Source organism: Mirounga leonina, unplaced genomic scaffold (assembly GCF_011800145.1).
Source record: "Mirounga leonina isolate KUSES-001 unplaced genomic scaffold, KU_Mleo_1.0 Mir_493, whole genome shotgun sequence".
Taxonomy (NCBI): domain Eukaryota; kingdom Metazoa; phylum Chordata; class Mammalia; order Carnivora; family Phocidae; genus Mirounga; species Mirounga leonina.
Genome location: NW_023270780.1, coordinates 2,033,295 through 2,050,761, shown reverse-complemented (window position 1 = coordinate 2,050,761; position 17,467 = coordinate 2,033,295). Strand labels below are relative to the sequence as shown.

At 47.3% G+C, this 17,467-nt stretch overlaps 1 protein-coding gene across 3 annotated transcripts; it reads right to left on the bottom strand.

The window, feature by feature from the left end:
- Positions 1-200: 200 nt before the first annotated feature.
- Positions 201-15,622, bottom strand: TARS2 (threonyl-tRNA synthetase 2, mitochondrial). Of its 3 annotated transcripts, none has more exons than XR_004676428.1 (18): positions 15,349-15,622; positions 14,843-15,039; positions 14,396-14,519; positions 12,544-12,668; positions 11,471-11,588; positions 11,293-11,357; positions 10,951-11,029; positions 9,661-9,807; positions 9,403-9,501; positions 8,891-9,108; positions 8,253-8,415; positions 7,575-7,712; positions 7,325-7,402; positions 5,056-5,156; positions 4,531-4,628; positions 4,293-4,365; positions 3,572-3,686; positions 201-563 (listed from the first exon to the last, which is right to left on the bottom strand). XR_004676428.1 is itself a non-coding variant. In XM_034989939.1 (18 exons), exons 1-18 carry the CDS (start codon positions 15,412-15,414, stop codon positions 415-417), a joined length of 2,157 nt encoding a protein of 718 aa, XP_034845830.1. In that variant the 5' UTR covers positions 15,415-15,622; the 3' UTR covers positions 201-414. The 3 variants fall into 3 exon arrangements, 2 of the variants coding, with proteins under 2 accessions (XP_034845830.1, XP_034845831.1); XM_034989939.1 differs by having other exon boundaries at positions 4,531-4,632; XM_034989940.1 differs by lacking the exon at positions 11,293-11,357 and having other exon boundaries at positions 4,531-4,632; positions 11,511-11,588; positions 15,349-15,480.
- Between the last annotated feature and the right edge of the window lie 1,845 nt (positions 15,623-17,467).

Below are 17,467 nucleotides of genomic sequence, written 5' to 3'. Positions count from 1 at the left end.
CTGAATTGGGGTTGGGGAAACAGGGCACTAAAGAGTCCAGGATGGGGGACAGGACAGCTACCCCAGGAGCTCCCCTACCAGTGAGAGGCCAGGGCTGCCCCCTTTCTGTTTCTCCAGTACCCCGGGACAAAAGAGACGGAGACAGAGTCAAACTCGCTTTTATCCCCTGCTCAGGAGTCAGAGATGAAGATGAAGACACATACCCGAGAGCTTCAAGTTTATTCTTTATACTTTCACTCTCCTCACATCCAAACAGCTACAGCTTCCCCCAGATCAAATGTCTTTCCAGGAGAGCAAACTCATGCCTCCACATGAATTCTGAAGGGTCTGGGGGCCTCCAGACTCTGGCAGTTAGGTCAAGGTCTCCCACGTGAAGGGAGGCTCGCGGCTCCTGCCACATCTGTACACAAAAGCTCAGAACACTTCCTCAGCATCTGGGACCCTGGTGTTCTGGAGCTCCAGCAGCCGTTGCACAGCCTCGGTCAAGTCCCGCTCCCCAAGTCGGCGGTTATCTCGAGTCCGAATGTTCACTGTTCTCTTACTCTGCTCTTTCTGGCCAACCACTGCAGGAAGAGAGGAGGTTTGGGACTGTTAGGGCACATTTATCCACATGGAATATGCAAAAATTCAAGAGACCTAAGTCTTTAGGAAGGGTGAGAGCACAGCCCAGATATAGTTCAAGAAAAGGGTATATTTAGCTGCCTCTTGCTCTCCAGTTCCCTGATCATCCTGATGAGATCAGGAAATGTTCCAGACATGCTCTCCATGCCTTATCACTTCCAGTCAGGAGCCTAAGGGTCGGCGACAGTAGGGTCAGCCAGAGAGAGACAAACAGACTAAGAAGCAGACCCAGAGAGAAACTGTGTGTGTGTGTGTGTGGACATTAGAGAGAGGGGAGGGTGGCAAGAATACAAGACCCATGGGACAACTTACTCTAAATGCCAATGGGCGAGTGGGTGTATAAAACGAGAGAACTGAGTAATCTGACAAGAGGAGTTTCTGTTCCCTGTCTTCAAGACAGAGCTCTGAGTGGAGAAATGAAAAAAGGAACAAGGTGGCCTGACTCTTCTTAAGGTCTTTCTGATCATCCCTTAGGGCTGACTCCATCTGGGTCCAGAATAAACAAAGCTAACTAATTAGCACCTTATTAATCCTTCCTGTCCCTTTCTCTCTAAAGCTCATTTGGTTAATTAACCTAATAGACACCAAGAGCTTGGATGAGGGTCAGAAGAAAACTGTTTTCCTGAAGCCATAAAACTCCTAATAGAAAACATAGGTGGTATTATCTTGGACATTGGCTTTAGCAACTTTATTCTGGATATGTCTTCTCAGGCAAGGGAAACAAAAGCAAAAATAAATTACTGGGACCACATCAAACTAAAAAGCTTTTGCATAGCGAAGCAAACTGTCAACACAATGAAAAGGCAACCTACTGAATGGAAGAAGATATTCATAAATGATATATCTGGTAAGGTGTTAATATCCAAAACATATAAAGAACTCATACAACTCAACACCAAAAAAAACCACAAAAAAAACAAAAAAACCCACAACCCACCAAAAAAACAAATAGTCGTATTTGAAACTAGGCAAAGGGCCTAAACAGACATTTTTCCAAAGATGACATACAGATGGCCACGAGGCACATAAAAAGATGCTTAACAACACTAATTGTCAGGGAAATGCAAATCAAAACCACAATGAGATTATCATCTCACAACAGTCAGAATGGCTAGTATCAAGACAAGAAATAACAAGGATTGGCAAGGGGAGAAAAAGGGACCTTGTTCACTGTTGGTGGGAATGCAAGCTGGTACAGCCACTGTAGAAAATAGTATGGAGGTGCCTCAAAAAATTAAAAATAGAAATACCATATGATCTAGTAATTCCACTGCATGGTATTTACTCTCCACCCTCCACCCCCCACCCCTGGCCAAAAGAAAACACTAATTCAAAAAAAATATATGCACCCCTATGTTTACTGTAACATTATCAACAATAGCCAATATATGGAAGCAACACAAGTGTCCATCAAGAGATACACAGATAAAGATGTGGGGGGTACAAACACACACACACACAACGGAGTATTACTCAACCAAAAAAAGAGTTGAGATTTTGTTATGTGTAACAACATACAGACAGAGGATACTGTGCTAGTGAAGTCAGTCAGAGAAAGACAAATACCATATGATTTCACTTTTTTTTTTTTTTAAGTTTTACACCCAACATAGGGCTTGAACTCACAGCCCTGAGATCGATGAGTCACATGCTCTACCAACTGAGCCAGCCAGGTGCCCCATATGATTTCCCTTATATGTGGAATCTAAAAAACAAATGAGGGTGCCCCGGTGACTCAGTCCGTTAAGTGTCTGCCTTCAGCTCAGGTCATGATTCCAGGGTCCTGGGACTGAGTCCCACGTCGGGCTCCCTGCTCAGTGGGGAGCCTGCTTCGCCCTCTACCCTTCCCCCCTGCTTGTGCTCTCTCTAATAAATAAAATCTTAAAAAAAAAAACAAAAAACAAATGGACAGACACACACACACACACACCAGAAACAAGCTCATAAACACAGAGAACAAAAAAAGTGGTGGTTGCCAAAGGGGAGCACAGTGGGGACATGGGCAGAATAGGTGAAGGGGATTAGAGGTACAAATGTCCATTTATAAAATAAGTTAAGTCACAGGGATGAAAAATACAGCATAAAGAATATAGTCAATAATATTGTAATAACATTGTATGGTGACAGATGGTAGCTACATTTATTGTGATGAGCACCAAGTAATGTATAGAAGTGTTAAGTCACTATGCTGTATACCTGAAATTAATGTAACATTGTGTGTCAACTATACATCAATTAAAAATTTTTAAAATTTAATTTAAAAAATAAAGAAATTAATGTTAAAGTTACTATGTATATAATTAGGAATAAATGGCAAAACATATAAAAATTATAAGGATAAAATGTGAGTCTAAAAAGAAATGCTATTTTTGCATCAAAATACTTTGAGCCTTGGGCAATATCCCCAGAGCCAATGTGGTTCACACTCTCCCACCTCAGTCTCAAGGGGCACTTTAGTGGAGATGTCTGAAAATACGGGCCCAGCAGGTAAAATTCAAACACTGGCTGGCTACACACAAACCCCTAGTCTTAAAGGTGCTCACTTTCTACCATATGTTGTAATAACCTAAATCTCATCAAATGTTTTCTCAAGTGTCTGTGATTTTGTACTTTTTTTGTTCTGTTGAGAATATTATTTTGTACTAGGTGTTGGTAAAAAAAAAGTGCTTTTCGTGCCTGGGACGTAATTCTCTATGACTCAGCACAAATGCAAAGAATAAATTAGTAGTAGAAAAAAAGAAAAAAAAAGGAAACTCTTCTGAGGTTGAGAACTGCTTGTCAGGGGGTGAAGGAACCTAGGGCCCAAATGGCTCAGGTGTCCTGAATCCAGATCAGGTAATGAACCCCAATTAACCCAAATACGCAGATAAGCAAATTTAATAGGAAAAAAGAGCACAGGAAGTCGGTGGAGAGTGCAGGGCTCTGAGGGCCTGTGCTGCTGGTCACTCACCGAACTGAAAGTTGTAGTGGGAGAGCTGAGCCCGGCGGACCCTCCGGCTGAGGGTCAGGCCTGAGTCGGCATCCAGGTCACAGACCAGCCCTGCAGCCTGCAGCCTCTGCTGTACCTGGGGCAGAGGGGCCGAGGTTGATGCCAGGAACTGAAGGCTAAGAAGCTAGAACAATCTGATACCAATCTTCCCCATGCCCTGGATCTGTTCCCCCATCCTCTGCCTCAAGGCTCTGTTTCTCATTGACAACCCTTCCTTGTTCATCTCTGCACTGAGGCCCTTCCCCAGCCCCCCATAGTTTCTGTCTGCTTCCTACTGGAGCCAAGCCAGCCACCAATTCCCCGACTCTGCCTGCTCTAGCCACAGTGCTACTCAACCAGCTACTTGACTCTGGTACCATCCATATCCTTACTTCTCTCTAGAAAGGAAACATGAAACCGACACTTATCCAGGCCCCTTTTCTGCCAAGTGCTCTGTTGTCAGCATTTAACATTTGTTAATTTGTTTAATTTTCACGCATCTCCACAGGCAAGGAATTCAGTCTCATTTCTCAGATGTGGAATCTCCAGCATAAAGGCCGGCATCCATTTTAGCCCAGTCTTGTGTTTCCAAGTGCTATTTCCCTTCCACTACGCTGTGTGACCCCTTCCTACCCACTGCTCAGCCCTGGACTCCAGGTAGTCCTGCTTCAGCCCCCGTGCACACTGCCCAGCTTCTCCTCACCTCCCTGGCATATTCCTCTTGCTCAGTTTGCACAGGGATGACCACCACCTGGAACGGGGACAGCCACAATGGCCTGGTGGAGAGAGAAGAGAAAGGCAAACAAATACTCTGGCTCTGACCATAGTGTGGCTGTTGATTTGAGAGGAAAATAGAAGAGGGAATCTGAGGAGACCAGGATCTGGAGCATGCACTATCTGGTCTGAGGACCAGCACAGAAATCTGGGGCCAGAGGTCTCACCATTTTCCTCCACAGCTTTCCGCCAGCACTCCCAACATCCTTTCCACAGAACCTAGCACTGCTCGGTGAATGAGAACTGGACGCTCCGGGACTCCCGCCTGCCTTGGAGGGAAAGAGGGGGATGGATGGAATAGAGGAAGTGTCACAAAATGCACACCCAAGATCACCTTCTGGTTTTCCAGAAATATTTAGCTCCAGGGCGCCTGGGTGGCTCAGTTGGTTAAGCGACTGCCTTCGGCTCAGGTCATGATCCTGGAGTCCCGGGATCGAGTCCCGCGTCGGGCTCCCTCCTCGGCAGGGAGTCTGCTTCTCCCTCTGACCCTCCTCCCTCTCATGCTCTCTGTCTCTCATTCTCTCTCTCTCAAATAAATAAATAAAATCTTAAAAAAAAAAAAGAAATATTTAGCTCCAGCAAAAGGTAAAGGATTTGGGTTTCATTTTTAGGGACAAAGATAGAAGGGGAAGTTGCTCTCCACCTAGTCTGCTGGCAGCCAAGGGAAAAGGGGATGGGGCAAGGTTCTGTACCCCTTGTACTGGAGGTCAAATCTCAGGGGCAGTTGGAAGTCAAGCTGGATTGTCCCGCACTGATGGGGCCGACTCAGGGCATCATGGAGGTGCACATCAATCTGGAGGAGACAGATAGGAGGGCATAAGAACAACCAGAAGCAGTAGCCTCTACTGAACATACCACCCACCTTCTACCCACCCACATCCCAGGCTGTTTTGAGAGACTCTACTTCACTCACTGGGCATTCCAGCAGTGGCTCTTTCTGCTCAGTAGTGGTATAACTTTAAGAGACATCAACACTGACACGAATGACTCACCCACACCCTGGCCTCTGAATCCCTTGAGCTCGTCATCTCAGAGATCTTCACATGTACTCACGCATGGCTATAGCCTTCATCTTGTCATTGCCCAGAATGGCTGCACCTCTGGAACAGTGCATCACAGCACCCTGCTCTGATTACGGTCTCTTGGTCTTCTGGTTCTGACAATTATTCCTACCAACAGCTTTTCAATTTCTAGGTTCCTTCCCATTCACAGCCCCTACCACCTTTCCTTCTTTCCCCATGCAGCTGGAACCACTCTCCCTGGTTCCCTTCCACCATTGTTCTCCTGTCACATGCCCATGGCAAAACCCCAACCTGGTGGCACTTTGGCCTCCCACCTCCTCGGCCCTGCAACAGAACCGCCCAGAGCTGCCCAACATGTCCCATACCACACAGATGCATAAATGTCGTGACTGATGCCACCAAGCAGGTCCCTGTTTTGAACTTTAACTGCGCCCTTGCTACTGTCAGCAATCCTTTGCTGCCCTAGTCAGTTTTGTGTCCTGTTCTCAAGGATTTGCAAGCTTTCTCCTCCTCCTATCTTCACTGCTCTCACTGACAACTCTCCTCTGCCCTACTCCCATCTTATGGGGAAATCAGATAATGATATCACAAGATGGAAAAATGTCTCAACTTCCTGTTACCACATCTACAGACTTCCTTGCATGTACCCCTAATCTTTCTTCCTGCCTCCAGAACGATGGCAAAGGTAGTCTCTTGTGGGCTCTCAATCCTACTCCTCAAAACTCCCCAAGAAATTCCCTCCACTGAAACCCTTCTACAACTTCAGCTTCTCCCTGACCCAAACAGGCTCTCCTTCATCAGAGCATTTAAACATTCTCAAATTTCTCCCTTCATCAAAATCTCTCGACTACCCAGCCCCCTTACCCCAGCCTCCACTTTACCAAAAATGTTCCTTCAATATTTTTTTTTTTTTAAAGATTGTATTTATTTGAGAGAGAGAGTGAGAGAGAGAGTGCAAGAGGGGGTAGGGTTAGAGGGAGAAGCAGACTCCCTGCCGAGCAGGGAGCCCGATGCGGGACTCAATCCCGGCACTCCGGGATCATGACCTGAGCCGAAGGCAGTCGCTTAACCAACTGAGCCACCCAGGCGCCCTATCTTTTTTTTTTTTTAAGATTTTATTTATTTGACAGAGCAAGCGAGAGATCACAAGCAGGGGGAGCAGCAGAGGGAGAAGGTGGCTCCCCACCGAGCAGGGAGCCCAATGTGGGGTTCGATCCCAGTACCCTGGGATCATGACCTGAGCCAAAGGCAGATGCTTAACCGACTGAGCCACCCAGGTGCCCTGGTCCTTCAATATCTAATAGCCTTGGGGCGCCTGGGTGGCTCAGTCGTTAAGCGTCTGCCTTCGGCTCAGGTCATGATCCTGGGGTCCCAGGATCGAGCCCCGCATCGGGCTCCCTACTCAGTGGGAAGCCTGCTTCTCCCTCTCCCACTCCCCCTGCTTGTGTTCCCTCTCTCGCTGTGTCTCTCTGCCAAATAAATAAATAAAATCTTAAAAAAAAAAAAAAATCTAACAGCCTTTTCATTGAACCCAGCAGATACTTGCCAGTCCTTTTTTCCCAACTTCTTCCATTTCTTCCAACTGGCCCTGCAAGTTTTTACCCTGCCCTCAGCCTCTGCTCCCACCTAGAACTCCTCTGTACTTGGCCAACAGTGACCTTTCAGGTTAGAAAGGGAATCCTGCAAGAAGCCTGTCCTGACCCTCCTGCGTGACATGCTCCCTTGGTACCTACTGGCACCTACAGTGTGGACTCAGTGGCTCCAAAATGCCTATTTAGCTCCCACACCCTACACACACCACAAGCTTCATGGGGGCAGGAAATGTACTGCTCTTTATATCCTACATGAGTGTTAAAATATTCCTTTGTGTCTAGTAAATATCTAATAAAACAAAACAAAAAATGAATAAATAAAACTCTTAGCAGGGTCCCCAACTTACCTTAGGTCCATAAAACGCACCATCTCCAGGGTTGAGGTCCCAGGGTTTTCCAAATTCTTCCAGGGCCCGCTGAAGGACCTTTAAGAGGGGATGAGACAAGACAGGAATGTGTCATCTTAGACTTTATGAGCAACAGATCCCTCCAGTCCCCAACAAATGACCTGCTTAGCATATGCCTCTAAGGAGGACCCTGATTCCCATCTCCCCTCCCCCATCAGAGAGTGGTTTATCTGCCTCTTCACCTACTTACCTGTTCAGCTTGGTCCCAAAGGCAAGGCTCTCCCAGGAAGCCAGACGGTCGGGTGGATAGTGCCAGGCGGAACGAGAAGCCAAGGACGGCATAGACAGAACGGAGGAAATCAAGACAGCCTCGGATCTCTGCTTCAAGCTGGAGGCAGAAAATAGAGTGGGTGAGCTGTATGCCACCTAGAGCTCTGGAGTGATGGGAGTTTGGGGGAAACACAAAGCAGAAACATAGAGGACAGTTAGGGCTATCATGTCACTGAGTTGTAGTATATGAAGAGGGAGACTGGAAATTGGGAACATTGGCAGTTCATATGGAGAATGGAAAGTGGTTTAGAAATGCTTTGCCGGGGCAACCTGTTGGGACCCCCTCATTCTTGAGAACTAAAAGATTTTAGTTATTTATTTGACAGAGAGAGACACAGTGAGACAGGAACACAAGCAGGGGGAGTGCGAGAGGAAGAAGCTGGCTTCCCACAGAGCAGGAAGCCCAACGTGGGGCTTGACCGCAGGACCTTGGGATCATGGCATGAGCCGAAGGCAGATGCTTAATGACTGAGCCACCCAGGTGCCCCCCAGAGCTTTTTCTGTATCTTCACTTAATAAACTTCTATCGCTTTACTCACACACACACACACAAAAAGAACGAAAAAGAAATGCTTTGGTGGAGTTGGGGAAGGGCCACCTGGTCCGGTGCACAGAAGATGTGTGCGTCATCCTGCTGGAAGCACCGCAGCCGGGTCAGTCCCCCCAGACTGCCAGAGGCCTCGGCCCGGTGCAGGGCCCCGAAGTCTGCCAGTCGCAGGGGCAGCTCTCGCCAGGATCTGGGCCGGTGAGCGAACATCAGGCTGAGGATGGGGTACGGAAAGGTCAGGGCCACAGGGAAAAGTAGTCCCCGCAGACTGCTCCTCCAGCCAATGTGCTTGCTTATTTTCTCTGTGCCATCAGCTAGCACCCTGTCCAGCCTTAGCCTGCCCTCCCACTGAGTCCTGTCCATCCCACTCAGCACAACTGGAGCCCCGCCTGACTGAAAGTACATTTGTTAGGAACAGCAGCAGCATGTACTGCGCCCCTGTTCTGTGTTCTGAGGTGAAAGAGGAACTTTGGACAGCAACTCCAAACCCTTGATGTTACACAAGGAGACTAAGGCTTAGAGAGGTAGATGGTTTCCCCAAATTCACATGGTTAGCTAGAGGGCAGATTCAAGACTCAAATCAGGTGTCCCAGTGCTCTGCCAAAGTGCTTTCTATTACTTCATACTGGGCAACCTGGTTGCCCACCCCCAGCCCTGGGAGGACCCAGGACTCCGGGCTCCTAGCTCACCAGTGCGCAGGGCAGTTCATGGGCTTGAGGGCAAGTGTATCTGTGGGATGGCTGGTACAGTGGTCACTCGGGGAGCTGGCGGGCCCGTCAGAGCCTGGGGGCTGTAGGGCAAACATGTCTTCCTGATAATGTTCCCAGTGTCCTGACAGCTCCCAGAGTTTCGTAGAAAACAGCGTGGGGCTCTTCACTTCTGAGAAACCACGGCGGGTGTACTCGGCCTGAAGAGGAGGGTACCAACATGGAATGTCAGAGGGACTGGGGGAGAGGCGGCAGGGTGCCAGGCGTGTGATTCTCCCGAGACCTCAGGTCATGCTGATGTCAGCCACAATCCGTTAAGTACCATGTTCTCTCTCTCGATCCTGACGCTGTGAACCACACATTCCTAGGACTTTGTTAAAGGTCACCAGCACTTCACATTGTTTATGTTTAATCCCCCTCTTTTAACACTTGGCATCTTCTGGGCCCTGATTTCCTCCCTGGTCTTCCTTCCTCTCGATTTTGGTCCCCCTTACCCTGATAAAAGCCACCAGTGCGTTATACACCCTTGTCCCTCGAGGCAGGAAGAAGCAGCTCCCAGGGCTCAGTTCATGGAAGAAGAAGAGCTCCTGTGCCTGTGCAGGAAAAGCAGCATCACTCAAGGGACAAATTGGGGACTCTGGGACCCAGAAGAAACAACTGATGGAGCTGCTCAATCTCTTGGATCCATAATCTGGTCCCAACTTCACCATCAGGTTCCTTCACACCCATTCCCCTTCTCCCAATCTCTGTACCTTCCCAATGCGCCGGTGGTCCCGTAACTCCGCTTCCTCCTTCCATTCTTCCCAGGCCCTCAGCTCCTTTGCTGTGGGGAAGGAGATCCCTGACACTCGCTGCAGTGTCTCTGAGGCACCCGAGGACCTCCACAGGGATGAGGAGTTCTATGGGAGGACACAGGGAGCCAGAGAGAAGATGGGGGGACTGCAGGTACCTAAGCTCTCCTTCGATGATGCTTATCTGATACTGAGCTTAAGCCCCACAGTGTCCCGTCTCATGCTCATCCTGTCTCCCACTGCCTCCACCAGTGAGATTCCACTATCCGCCCAGACCCCCTGTCACGTTTATAGCTTCAGAGACGCCCGGACTCCTAATCCCCACTTGAGTCCTACTCAAGCCTAACTTTATCCTGCCACCTCTTTTTCTACCCATTCTCCCATAGGCACCCTTGTAATTAGGGCCTCCCCCTGCTCCCCCGACACACTTCTAATCAATGACGGCTCACCGGAGTAACCTTAAGCTCTGGTCAAATGTCAGTCTACCCATCTACTTATCAATCTCCCATACTATGTCCTACTCCTGGCCACATGAAATTCAAATGCCTCTGCTTGCTCTTCTCTTGAATGATTTAACAAGAAATAGCCTATGTTTTATAGCACTTTTAGCTTTTCCTCAAACACTTTCTCCTGTGTTAGCTGACTTTGTCTCTGTGATGGGGATTTATTGGCAGGACAGGAATTAACAACAACCTTATTTTATAGATGGGGAAAATGGGTAAGGAGATTTACCCAAGGCCACATACTTCACTGGTGGCAGAGCTAGGACTAAACACAAATGGCTGGGTTTTCAGTCCAGCGCTTTTGGCTGTGTATATCTGCCTCTCCCCTTGCTCCCTGCTCCCATTCCACCTAATAAATAACTCACCTGGCCCAGGAACAGTATTTTCATAAAAGGCACGCCTTTGACTTGTCATATTCTCCCTGTACCTGTCAAATGGTGTTCTATACACCCTCTCTCCACAGAAGCCTCCCCCATGTGACCCTGTCCAACCTGTTCACACGCTCCCTCTCCATCTCCCTAACACTGAAGTTCAACTACAGAATGTGAATTGGCTTCTGGACCCTTGCAGGGTGCCCAGCATCTGTCATCAGCCTGGGAGTCTGCAGAAGGGAGGAACTAAAAATCTTTCTCCTGGATTCCCCGCTCAGCTATCAGAGGAGAGAAAGGGCTGAGAGATCATCTTCCCATTCCCCTGCTCATCGCAGTGAACACAGGAGTCTCAACCTAACCTTGCCCTTACAACTGACCGTTAGCAGCTTCAGTCCACCAATCTGTCCAGTATGCCGAAGGTGGGGGCCCCGGCAAAGATCAACCAGCATGCCACACCTGGGAGAAAGAAGAGGCCACTTAGTGGTTTCCAAATCTTTGAGCTTCTAGTGTTCTCCCTCTCATGGCCTTCAGCAGACAGAAAAAAAGTGAAGAACTGTTCTACAGAGAGAGCAAGAGCAATGGGAGATAAAATTATTTCCTCTTCCTATTCCTTTTCTGGAGCAACAGATTACCTTCTACCTTCTTTCCCTCATCCCATTTCTGGCCTTCTTTGGTGCATCCCACCTCTCCCTCTTTCCCTCCATTTTGACAGCTCTCACCCATAGACTGTTGCTGTTGGACCTGTCACTTTCTCCTCAATCAGGCGAAGCTTAAAGGGGTTATCCTGGAAGGAGAGTGAGGATAAGTTTTTATTCCTATATAGATGTCCTGGGAGAGAGCTACCCCTTCCCTCATGCTTTTGGGTCTTCCTCCTAAATGTGTGCACCTCCACCCCACCTTGAATAGCTGGCGAAGCTGATCCTGAGACACCTCTAACCTCCGGAAGGGTTGAGCAGCAGCTGCAAGTTCCTGGCAAATCCGCTCCAAAGCAGGCAGCTCTGAACCCCGGACTGTCCTGGAAAGATGAGAGTTGGTTGGCTTGCATCTGCTGAGAAGCATGACCTGGGTGCCAAACCTGTTGGCTAAGGGGTGAAATCCTGCTCTCCAGAGACATCTAGAATTACTGGCAAAGACAGACAAACTGAGAGAAAACATAATTAGGAAATCAGGTATAAATTTTCCAGCAGGAGCAAAAGCTCTATGTATGAAATTAAAAGTTGGATTCAGGCAACATGGATGGACAAAATTAGGGCACTAGTAATGAAGGCTGAAGTAAAAAGTTAATTCACAAAGACTAGAGAAGTTTCAAGCTGAATTAGAAAAAGGAAAGACATGGACTAGTGGAGAAAATGGCACCGATATCACAGTTGAGGCCTGGAGAGGCCCTCCCCTAAACTTTCTCCTCCAAATTGAACATGCCTGATGCCCCAGAAAAAGGGGGCAGAAACCACCCTAGTGAAAGGGTACACACTCAGTTAAAAAATGAATTAGGTTTGACGAGCTAATGTATAGCATGGTGACTACAGTTGATAATTCCATATTGTATATATTGAAATTTGTAAGAGCAAACCTTAAGGGTTCACATACACACAAAACGAGGAAGTGAGGTGATGAATGTATTAATGAACTCAATTGTGGGGATCCTTTCACAATGTATACAAACACCAAATTACTAGGTTGTATGCTTTTTTTTTTTTTTAAAGTTTATTTATTTACGTCATTTCTACACCCAGCATGGGGCTTGAACTCACGACCCTAAGATGAGGAGTTGCGTGCTTTTCTGACTGAGCCAGCCTGGCCCCCCTCACATTGTACACTTTAGTATATGTGCTGCCGAAGCGAGCATTGTACACTTTAAATATGTTACTTTGTCAATTATACTCCAAAAAGTTGAAAAATGAAATAAAATATGGTGAAATATATAAAAAGGAAAGCACCCCAGAATCATTCTCTTTCCTTGCACTACTCACCGCTCCTTTCCCAGGAAGAAATCATGGTAGAAGCCACATTCTGTACTTGGACCTCGGCAGAGGACGGCACCAAGAAGCTGTTCAGCTGCTGCCCCCAGGACATGGGTGCTGGAGTGCCAGAACACCTGGGTTCACAAGAAAGGAGTTCATAACCTTCTCCTTTAACCCCTCACTCTCTGATCCTCTCCTCAGAGAAGCTGGTGTGAAACCAGTTTGGCTCTTTTACAAATAACTACCACAAAATGGGGGACCTCACCTTGGGGGTGAACATTAAATAGTAAAAGAAAAAAACAAAAACTGAATAGAAAAGAAAACAAAAGGCTAGTATAAGCAATGAACGGATGAGAGTAGCCCCCAGCCCTGCTCCTCAGTGCTTCCCAGTCCTAGAGCATAGAAGCAGGAGCTCAGTCTTCTTTTGTTGCTCTTATAACATCCCTTTTTAGGGCTTCAGAGTAAACTACTGACTTAAGATGGTAGTTCCTAAGGGCTCTGTTTGGTCTTTTAGTTCTATTTTCTTCTATCCCAGGAATCTAGTTTGATGCAACCCCTCCTCTAGGATTTGGTCACCATTTATACATAGGTGACAAAATTCCATTTTTCTGGATCCTAATAGATGACGCCCGTATTACCTAAGCTGATATGAAGAAGACAAAGTGGGAAGGAGGCCAGTTGTGTGCTCAGCTGTGGAAGTCAAGTTAGAATTAAAAAATATAGGGGCACCTGGGTGGCTCAGCTGGTTAAGCATCTGCCTTCGGCTCAGGTCATGATCCTGGGGTCCTAGGATCGAGCCCCATGTCTGGTTCCCAGCTCAGCAGGGAGCCTGCTTCTCTCTCTCTCCCCCTGCTCGTGCCCTCTCTCGCTATATGTCTCTCTCAAATAAATAAATAATCTTTTAAAAAAAGAATTAAAAAATATATGCTACAGATGACTTATAATGTCTGCAGAGTTGAGGGACTGAACTGGCATATTATCTTTCTTTCATTTTTTTTTTTTTTTTTAAGATTTATTATTTATTTGTCAGAGAGCGAGAGAGAGCAAGCACAAGCAAGGGGAGCAGCAGAGGCAGAGGGAGAAGCAGGTTCCCCACTGAGCAAGGAGCCCGATGCAGGACTCGATCCCAGGACCCTGGGATCATGACCTGAGCCAAAGGCAGACGCTTAACTGACTGAGCCACCCAGGCGTCCCTGAACTGGCATATTATTTTTCTATTTTCAGCTTATGATCTCTTTTTACTAGCACAAATGATATCTACTTAATAGACCTAGGCTGAAAACTTTCATCATGAGTTTCTAGCTTAGCCAGGGCTAGTTAAGACCAGCAGTCTGTGGTATGTCTCTCTCCCAACTGCAAACGGAGAAACTGAGGCAAAAGAAATACTAGAAATATGCCCACTTAAATATCTCTTAGTTTAGGAGCGCCTCAGTGGTGCACTTGGTTAAGTGTCCGATTCTTGGTTTTGGCTCAGGTTGTAACCCAGGGTCCTGAGATGGAGCCCTGTGTTGGGCTCTGCACTCTGCACAGAGACTGCTGGGTTTCTCTCTCTCTCTCCCTCTGCCCCTCCACAGCACCCCCTACACTCTCTCTCTCTCTCAAATAAATAAATAAATCTTAAAATATATATATATATGGGCGCCTGGGTGGATCAGTCGGTTGAGTGTCTTGCCTTTGGCTCAGATCATGATCCCAGGATCGAGCTCAGCGGGGAGCCTGCTTCTCCCTCTACCCCGCCCCCTCCTCTCTCTCGCTCACTCTTTCAAATAAATAAAACTCTTTTTAAAAATTAAAAAAATATATATACATATATATCCCTTAGTTTAGTTCCCACGGTATTCCTGAAAAGGAAGAAACTTACTGCTTTGCCCTCTGCAGAATTGAATGTCAGAAACCTGAGGTCAGAATCTGTCTCCAAGGGCCGCTCCAGATCATAAAGTTCTCCATTCACCTGAGCAGCCACTGCAGTATCTGCCAGTGTTGAACTTGGCGAGGGGAGTGGTGAGGATAAAGAAAAAGACATGGTTACAATCCACAGGGGAAGAGAGGGACTAATCTCTCAACAACTCCAAACTTGAAAATGGGGAAAGGTGTCACCAGAGCAATAAAACCTATCATTTCTTTTCCTGATGGATAATAAATGAAGGGTAGACACTCTGAAACCAATGCAGATAAAAATGAATCCTCAGGAAAAGGCAGTCTTGATAGGGATGGAATAGAAGCAAGCAGAATTTTCATTCCCTGCTCAAGTCCTGCGAAGTACAGAGGAAGGAGGATAATCCTGGCAGGTATAAAATGGGTCTGGTACCTGATCTGCTGGGCTAGTTGGTAAGGGGTTGTGTTCCATGCCACAGCATCCACTTTCTGGCCTCCAGGGAGTGATATCTTAATAGTCCGGTGTTCCTTCTGTGCCATGCTTGCTAACCTCTTTACTTGAGCAGTCCATAGCTCCTCAAAAAGGCTAAGCCGCTCTGCCAACCAGTGTGGAGGGGTCGGCACAGCTGCCTGGAGGGAAAGAGGTTAGGAGGAAACACGGGTCCCATCATTCCTTTCTGGGATTGGGGCTGGTGGGAGGTGAGAATATTGAAGTGATCTAGTCTGTAAGAGGACTGGGTGATACTGGGCTGGAGGCCTATGCTGCCCAGTCTGTTGACCCTAGGAAAAAGATGGCTGCAACTAAGGGCTTAGGGTAGCCGGGTCCAGGGACTCACGGCAGCTACGGTATGGGGTGTCAGGCTCGGTTGAGAGCCTACACCTTAGACCTCAGCTGGACTGGGTCCGACGCGGTTCCTAACTTTTGGGTACCTCACGCACCGTGTGTAGCCCGCAGGTTTGCAAGCCTGGGAGCCGGAGCTGCCGCCACCTCCGATAAAACCCCATTTTCCTTCAGACGCGTGCCTACATCCTTAAACAAATTACCGTTGTTTCTCCTTCACCGGATTCCTCATTGGCTTCCGGCCCAACAACTCCCCCGCCTACTGGTTCCTATAGCTGCCACTCTGGCCTGGGACCACCTCCAGGAACTCCGAAGAGGTACGCCCCACACAGCACCAGCCGCGGTGTGGGTGGTTCCGGGTGAGCGGAAGACCTAAACTGTTACACACACCCGCAATCCCGAAACCTGAAGTTCCAGCCCAAAGTAGCAATAGCCTGTCTTGCAGCTTTGAGGACTGGGGCAGGAAAACTCTTGAGAAATGAGAGTGGGAGAAAAACGGACAGGAAATAGTCATTTCCTTTTAACCATAGGTTTTCTTTTACATAGTCTTTACGGGCAGGTAGGAAACAGGTAAGAGCATAGTCTTTGGAAACAGCGTAGATCCTGGATCTGTCTCCCATTCACTGTGTAATTTTAGGTAGATTACTGAATTTCTTCTAAGCTTCAATTTCCTCATCTATAAAATGGGAATAATACTAGCAACACTCCCAATTGTTGAAGTTAATTTCATGTAAATCGTGCGTGGTACATGGTAATGGGCTACAATAGCGACAAGCTGTTAGAATAAATGAATTTAACAGCGTTGGGGCGGGAGCAAAGAATCTGCAGAGGGCACTTCATGGAATCTCTTCATAGTCCTAGTGCTTAAGAAAGACCTTAGAGGGGCGCCTGGGGGGCTCAGTCGTTAAGCATCTGCCTTCGGCTCAGGTCATGATCCCAGGGTCCTGGGATTGAGTCCCGCCTCGGGCTCCCTGCTTAGTGGGAAGCGTGCTTCTCCTTCTCCCACTCCCCCTGCTTGTGTTCCCTCTCTCACTGTGTCTCTCTCTGTCAAATAAATAAATAAAATCTTTAAAAAAAAAAAGAGAGAGAGAGAGAGACCTTAGAGACCTCTTAATCTTACACATGTAAGAATTTAAGGTCGAAGATAAGTGACTTAAGGTAAAACAGTAAGTGCTGATGCTAGATTTTGAATCCAAGTCTTACACTTTCCTATCACACCATGCTTTCTCTAGCAATAGTTTACTTCCAATATACTCCCCCATCACTTCAGAAAGAGGTGCCTGACCCTAGAATCTTAGCTGTGTGCTTCCTACACAAGACCTTGCCTCTCATTCCCATCCTAGCTCTCCACTTCCTTAGCTCTTCTCTTCCCACTCCCTGCATTATCTAGGACAGAGGACTAGGTATATTTGATTTATTTTACACAGTAAAAATTGAAACACGGTCACATTTGTGGTAAAGTATGAGTAGAAATGGACTTGGGGGCAGCTGTAAGGTTCTCAGTAACTCCCCTTCGTCCCCTCACCTGGGGATGGGGATGGTAAGAGATGGTTCTCAAGTTTCCAACGGTAGTGGAATCAAGGATTGTGGAGGAAGTGCTGTCAGAGAAAGCTGTTTAATCTAGGCTTCCAGAGGCCCGAGGTTCTTTCTGGGGCAGGCAGCAGTTGACTTGAATCACAGGCACCACTCTGGATCTTGGTTCCATCTCCTGACACCCTGAAATACAAAAAGAAATAGACAAGACTGTGGAAGAGGAAAATTACTTGTGTGTGGGAGGGGTGGCCTGGAGGGTTGGAAAAAGGCAAACAGGATTTAAAAATGACATTCAGAAAGTGTGACAACAGGCAGAACTTTCCCCATGGCTTTGCACCAAAAGGGATGGGAAGTTTATATTACAGGTAACAAAATGATAGGTTCTCAATAATCATTGAATTAAGAATGTATCAATCACTGTATTGACTTAAAACTCCAAAGGATAGTAGAGAGTTGGTAGAATAAACAGGCTACACTGTTATGGCAGCTCCCTGCACTCAACCCTCAAACATGTAGTGACTTACTTTGTGCAATGCACTGGACTGAGGGCTCATGGGATGCCCATCAATCAATGACTACATCATCACCTATGTAACTTGTGTTGCAGTGGAGGAAGGAAGGAGTGTCAAGAGTTATTCCATTCTTCTTGTTGGAAACAAGCCAGCCAGCAAGCAAAGAGCAAGC

Excerpts from the sequence above, each read along its gene's own strand:
- TARS2 (XM_034989939.1), bottom strand. The coding sequence starts at position 15,414 with ATGGGGTTTTATCGGAGGTGGCGGCAGCTCCGGCTCCCAGGCTTGCAA. Across the intron at positions 11,589-12,543 it reads TTCTTCCTGGGAAAGGAGCG|GACAGTCCGGGGTTCAGAGC; the intron begins GTGAGTAGTGCA and ends TCATCTTTCCAG. Across the intron at positions 3,687-4,292 it reads AAGAGGAATATGCCAGGGAG|GTACAGCAGAGGCTGCAGGC; the intron begins GTGAGGAGAAGC and ends CCTCTGCCCCAG.